The 7085-nt window shown below is 39.9% G+C and overlaps 1 protein-coding gene across 1 annotated transcript in view; it reads left to right on the top strand.

Moving 5' to 3' along the window:
- The window catches only part of fam19a2 (family with sequence similarity 19 member A2, C-C motif chemokine like), an 84964-nt gene extending 78812 nt beyond the window's left edge, over positions 1-6152 (top strand). The window contains exons 4-6 of the mRNA XM_023350442.1: positions 1034-1158; positions 1794-1850; positions 5336-6152. Of these exons, the coding sequence (XP_023206210.1) occupies positions 1034-1158; positions 1794-1823 (155 nt within the window). The 3' untranslated portion in view covers positions 1824-1850; positions 5336-6152. The remainder of the gene's footprint in view (positions 1-1033; positions 1159-1793; positions 1851-5335) is intronic.
- The last annotated feature ends 933 nt before the right edge of the window (positions 6153-7085 follow it).

The following is a 7085-nucleotide window of genomic DNA, read 5'->3' on the forward strand; positions in this document are numbered from 1 at the left end:
TCAAGCGGATAAGGATATTTGTTTTTTCTGAGATTTTTTTTTAAATTACATAATGTTTCTTGTGGTCTCCTGCACATGGGGATCTTTAAATCATGTATTTCTCCACATGAAAAGGGACATATTTCCCCCCCTTTCTATCCTCTTCTTCATTTTTTCCTTCCTTATTCCTTCCCTTTTCACCTGTTTTTTTTTTCTTTTTTTTTCCCTCTTTGTTGCGACATAATATTCGGGAGTTCAGGTCTCCGTTTAAATGTCTTTTACATCATTTGCTTTTGTATATTTTAAGACATTTGATTAAAAAAATGATCAAAACACGTATATGTATATTATGTAATTCATAAGATTTATTATCCAAATGAACCACCTGCTTTTTCAATGGAGTGGTGGAATGGAAAACTAAATAGTAAGTTTTGTTTCTGGGTACAAACTGAGAGTAGGCAGGAATTGTAATGAATCTAAAACACCCAGCCTGGTAAAAAACCAGTTGCTTGTTCTACGCTTCACTTCGTACAGAGGGCCTGGGCTCTCAGAGGTGTTTGAAACTCTCTTGAAATGTTAAATGTTACCTAATCTTTAAAGATGGGACATGACGTGTGTAATGCTGAACGTGGCGGCTTAATTTAATATTTGGAAGCATGACCGACTCGGACTGAACGGCTTCGTTCCCTTCCTCCGCCGCCACAGCTAGAACTACAGGGAGATTACAAAACGTAAAACATCGCAGAAAATCGACGCCATCGTTCACAACTTCTCCTGTTCGCTGATTGGCCCCGTAGAAATTCTACCTGAGGCAATCTGTGTGAACCGGAGAAAGCCCAGGCTGCCCGCGAAGCCAGATTTGAACAAAGTGGAACAGCACAGGAAGGCAATGACAAGGTTCTGAAACGACAAACCAACACAACATTACACCACAGAATTCCAGCCAAATTTTTAAAATCATTACTAAAAGGAAATGGAACATACAACAAGATTTTCTTCATATTGGTTTGAATTATTAAAATGACAGGATCATTTCTTCATTCTTTTTGTCCAGCCTCGATAGTGGAGCAGAAGTGGTGGTGCCAGATGCATCCGTGCCTTGACGGGGAGGAATGCAAAGTTCTTCCTGATCTGAAGGGCTGGAGCTGCGCTACAGGGAACAAGATTAAAACCACCAAGGTGAGCAGAGAGAGAGAGAGAGAAAAAAAATCTGTTTTTATCTCTTTATTGATGCCAGAATCAGAACTGTTGAATCCAGTGTGCAGCCACTCGTCAAGGTCAGCAGGCTGTGACTTCTGTTCCTGTCGCCTCTGCCTTTAACTAAAGACCAGTGTTTGCAGCCGGTGCTCGGACCCCTGGGGTCCAATAATCAATGCGCTGCCATGTCTCCTTAGCACTTTCAGGCCACTCTCAGCACCCAAACTGGCCAATTACTCACTCCAGTTACTTGCTTTTAACATTGTAACATGATGCCTGTATCCTTCACTGTGTTATGACTACCCGTAGACTTCAGTTCTGCCTCCCTCCATGTAGTTAATTATTTAAACCGCCTGCACCACACCTGCCTGGAGCCGGGTGCCTGGAGCCTTGGGCTATTGATTCTGGGATCTGTCCGAACCTCAGAATATATATAAATATATATATATATATATATATATATGGAATTGTTTTCTTTTAGTCATCAGGGTTCGGAGAACATCCACAGATGCCCTGGAACACATTTCTATTATTATCAAATCTTGCAAGACTATTTTTAACACTAAACATGTCTTTTGTGTTTCTTTTATTATTGTTTTATATGGATCTCTGGAAAGATTTCTGCGGACAGAGACCAGCTTTGGTAACGTCAGACGCTCCACGACAAACCCCAGGTGAATTTATTCTCATTATTCTCGTTTTTATTTTAATATTTGATATACCTTATATTTATCTTGCTTAAGATGTTCCTTGTTCAGATTCCATGTAGACCTGCCTTCCATGTTAAAAAAACCAGAGAAATTCCCACGATGAATCATTAATGCAACTTTTGATCCCCTGTTGTCAGATTGTATGATTTAGGCACAATTCCCAACAGTGGAGCTACACGAGTGATAAGGGAGCAGAGGAGGTACATGATCCAAACACACCACGGCGACCTGTTCAAAGCGCCGTCATTACCTCCAACATCTAAGTCACACACCTTTGAACTCAGTTAGAGAGACAACACTCCTCTCGCTCAAATCTTGAAACAGCAGGGGGTCACACTTTGTTCGTCACCTCTGCGGCGCTTCTGGAAAGTAATAATAAAAACGAGAAAAAGACAAGAAAAAAAAAATCAAGACAACATAGAGCTGGGTCCCCCAGCTATACTCATCTTCATGAGTTTGTATCAATCACACACCATTGGAAAAACTCAGCGAATTTAACGTGTTTGGCAAAGCAGAGGCTGGCTATTAGAAAGCCTGGGGCGCAGTGCGGATTCCAGACGTGACGGGAATTTTCCTACGTTTTGAAGCCTCAAATGGAAGCAAGAGGTGACAGATTGAAGAGTTTCTTTTCCACGGATAAATACAGAAATCCACAAAGGTGACAAATTTAACCTGTGCTGTCGGTATTGCTTAGTACTTGGGGGATGAAAGGGAGAAAAGAAAACACACACAGGCAAATGCAGTATTAAAAATCCTGAAGTCAAGTTTATTTGTATAGCACATTTCAGCAACAGGGCAGTTCAAAGTGCTTTATGTTGTAAAAACACAAAAATACAAAGTCACAGAAGACACCACACAGTCAACAGTTGAAACATTACATTTCGCCAAGTGCCATCATTTCCTTAGAAGGCTAAACATGACAGTGAGTCACTTTTGACCCGCAAGACAACACAAAGGTTAATTAAAACTAATTGAATATCAGTAATGACTATTTTTCCTGTCTGTTTTTTTGTTTACTTCCGGATTATTTTCCTCTGGTCACTAAGCTACCTTTCCATTTTATTTACTTGAGTCTGGTTGTAACATTCAGCAACATAAGTTTTGCACTACCACAATTGATCACTAATTTATTCCCAGAAGGACAAATAAATGAGCTATATTCACCTTTGATATTATCAGTGGACATATTGATTATATTATATATAATTTGTGTTTACACTTAAAAATTGCGAGTACGCTTTTTATTTTTTGGACTCTTTTTTTTTGTTGTAATCTAGCAAATTAATTAAAAATATTACTAACAGTTTGATTAAAGGGAATAAAAAACAGAATCTTACGGATACGTTTTCTCTAAGAGCAGTGATGACCTGTGGCAGAAATTGAATCCTGAAACATGAGAAAATGCTGAAAGTTGTCTCTGCGTTGTCTCTGCTGGGTTTTTGCTGATTTCATGGGTGAATTATTGCCATATGATGAAAAGCCCAGTCATAGTAGTTATAACACAAAGCATATTGCTGAGAAGGACGCGGTGGTTTGCCAATTACACAGCTGAATTACAGAAACACAAGCCCCGCACCTGCTGTTTTAAATCTCTCAGCCGCGCTCACTTCAGGCGCCGAATGGAAATGAATGCTTTGCCGGTTAAATTAGCACTTGTCATCCACCAATTAAACAAACCTAACACCTAGGGAGGACTTGGTTTTTCCTTCCTGTATTTTTAGCTTTGTTTCAGACACTTACTCAGAACGCCGTTAATGATTTTTTTTTTTTTATCCCCCTCCTCCTTGAAGTGAGACAGGCTATAGATTGATCTCCGGAGACATTCTCGCTTCTGACAAGAAGCAGCTTAGCTCTTTGTCTTTTCAACCCGAATTTATTCTCAAATTAGTACCACATTAATCACCATGGCAGCTCAGAATGTAAATGACTCGGTGAAAGGAAGAATTTATTGCAGCTGTACCTGTTTTGTGGAAACTGCATTACCCTGGTTTTCCTCGAAAGGCGACGGCCCGATGGTTCTTTGCCTGCCCCCCTCATCCCCTAATTGGGGGTGATTTAAATGACATTACACACTCAGCTTTGGTCAAACAACCCATTTGAGAATTATTCTAACCGGGTTGTCACAGTTGTCTGTTTCCTGTCAAAAGTTCACCATCAAATAACAGCGGCGATGGCTTCCCGCGGTCCGTCAAACCCACATGTCCTTTGACAGCCGACTGGAATAGATAGCGGACGTTGTTATGAAGGTTGTTACGTTGTGCTCTTCAAGAGTCTTTTCCAGAATGTACTTTCATAGGAGCAGAGGAGCTGCCAGTCAGCCACCGAGCTTCATGACAGGCAATTTAATCTCAAGGAGAATGGAGGTCTTCCCAAGTATCTGACAGCACCGAACTGCGAGTGAAGGGTCGGAGATGTTAATGCAAACCCAGCACTCTGCTTTTATGCTAAACAGAATGAGAGGATCTAATAGGTGCACACACAATACTGTGTAGGAATACTCATTTTCTTTTTACATCACTTTTTGAAATAGGAGTTGTATTTTATTGTTATATCAGACATCTGTAGAGATTTTGTGTTGCTTTAATAGGTTGACCGCTGACTGCACTTTGCAATGATTCTCGTCTTCCTCAGACTTCTAGTTTTTCACAGTACAACTAGGAAATATAAGGGGATTTTATTGGGAATTTTATGTGATAGACCAACAATAAAGTGGTGTACACATGTATAATAAAAACTAAATGCTTTTCAATGTTTTTTTTTTTTTCCAAATAAGCTTCTGAAAAGTGTGGCAGGTATTTGTTTTCAGCCTCTCTGAGTCCAATACTTTGTGGAATGATTTTTCGCTGCAGTTAAAACTGCAGATCCAACTAAATTCAGTGTTAACTCTCCATATGTGCAACACTTTTTTTTGTTGATATTCTGCTGGTGTTTAAAAAAATAATTTTGCAACTGCTGTGTTTCTGTTAAAAAGAAATGCAATTAAAAATCACATGTGAATACGCTTGTTCATGTTACAAGTCACTAAAAATGACCTATCAGGTGTGGACACATGCCCACAAGCCCCGCCTACTTGGGAGTGGCTGCTTGTGTGGCGTTTTGGGGAAATTGTAGTCAGCAATTTTTCCGGAAGCGCCATGGATTCAACATGTTGGAATAACAAACTCAATGTTTGATTGTCGCTCCAACACCTGAATAAAAGACGCCTATATCTGACGAGTGCCAGCGCTGTGGCAGAATTATGAATATATTTTATGAAACTGTTTCCATCTGTTAATGTCATGATTTTAAATGACTTATTCACATGTGATTTTACTTCCAATTCTTTTTAATTTGCAAAATTGTGCCTTTTTCACGTTGCACACATTTGTAATGAAAATGCAGCTTATGATGACTCAATGTTGGTGTCGTTTCCATGGCTCTGAGTTTATCTCTGGTTTCTCCTGTTGCAGGTGGACGCCCCATCATGGTCTGGCGGATCATAAAAGGAGACAAAGACTAATACGAAGGACTTTGCTGTAAATAGAGACATCCTTTATTCTGGACTAGAGATAATCCTTTAAGACTTCTGAATGAATCCTCATGAACTTGATGGACGTCAACGTGAGGCGTATCGATCTCCCCGCTCTGCCTTTTTTGGACGGCAGGACCAGTTCTCTGATATCGTACTGCTTGTAGTGGAAAACTGCAGCGAACTTCGCCTACATGTTCATCTTCTTGAGTAGCGCCATCGTTACAAGCCGTCTTACACAGCCGCTGTTTCATCGGGTGACCAACGGGTCAAGTGTGTCGTACCAACACATTAATAGGTCGACTACGGATTTCTTCTCTGACAAATTGCAGTTAGGAAATTTGGGGGAGCAAACAGTTAGTACGATTTTCAAAGAAATACAAAGATTACTATCCATTCATGACATGCAATACTCAACCAGATACTCTATGGACTCAAAGACTGAAGGGCTTAGCCCAGGCACAGGCAAGGTACAGATCAAACATAGAATTAAAGGCAATTAAATCAATTTACAATCTATTTCTTCTTTAAGTTTCTATGCCTTCCCCCCTCAAACTGTATTGCTGCTTTCAAGTTCAGTTTATTTGGTAAGATGAATGTAAATGACAAACATTTGGATGATGACAGTGTTTCCCAAACTCTTTCTAACTAGTGACTCAAGTATGATTTGCTAATGACCTTTAAGTGACTATCGCTGACACTTCTTTAGTCTGTGTAAGTGATGACATTAGTAATAAACAATGGTCGTGTAGCTAAAAGCTTTTGTCTTTCTACTGTCTGCGTAATAAACTCGTCCTCCGAAAAGCACCGAGCTGCCATGGGACAGAGGAGACGGCATGTAGTCAGATGGAGGTCTAAGTTGGAGGTAGTCACCGCTCTCTTTTAGAAGAGGGTGCACATGTTTGTTTTTATATCACAAAATGCATTTCAGAAAGATCTACTCTCCACACCAAAGCAATGCCAAATATGGCCGGCGGGATCCAGAGGAGCAGCTGCTGATCAAAGCAGGAAATGTAAGAGGATTCCACCTTCTCACTGATCCACGTGAGGTGTGGTGAGAAGAACGGAGAGCCGCACACATTACCGTGGCAACCAGGCCCCGACGACGCTCAATCCTATGATTATTAAACAGCAACAGGCTCTAAAAGGCATTCAAACAGTGCAATGTGGTGAGTAAAGCTTCATTTGTTTTGCCTCAGAGTTAAGATTAGCATAAGGAAGATATGTATATTCCATTGACTCTTTTAACTTTATTATTATTTTTGCTTGCATATGATGCACAGTAAGAGGAGTTTACTGTTTTTCTCTTTCCACCAAAAACTGGATGACAAAAGTCTTCAGTCAGATACTTTGGTCTCATAACAACAATGTTATTGTTCATCACAATAACTTCAATAAAAATAAAAGTGTATCATAGCAGTCACTGCATACACAGCTTCTCTGAATTTCCTATTGAGCTAAATTGGACATTAGTAGATATTTATGTACATATAGAAAATCTTGCCAAAGATTCTCATTTGGATTTGGCATTTTAAAACATGAGTGTTTTGATCGAAGCCACTGTGGGCCTGACATGAGTAGCTGTATGTTCAGCAGCTGAAGGTCTTGGGCTTTTCAATAGAATCAGAGAGAATGCAACAGTACTTCTAGCAGAAATACACAAATACTTCATCTGGAGAGAGAGTTTCGTT

This window comes from Xiphophorus maculatus, chromosome 17, assembly GCF_002775205.1.
Source record: "Xiphophorus maculatus strain JP 163 A chromosome 17, X_maculatus-5.0-male, whole genome shotgun sequence".
In the NCBI taxonomy this organism is placed as follows: domain Eukaryota; kingdom Metazoa; phylum Chordata; class Actinopteri; order Cyprinodontiformes; family Poeciliidae; genus Xiphophorus; species Xiphophorus maculatus.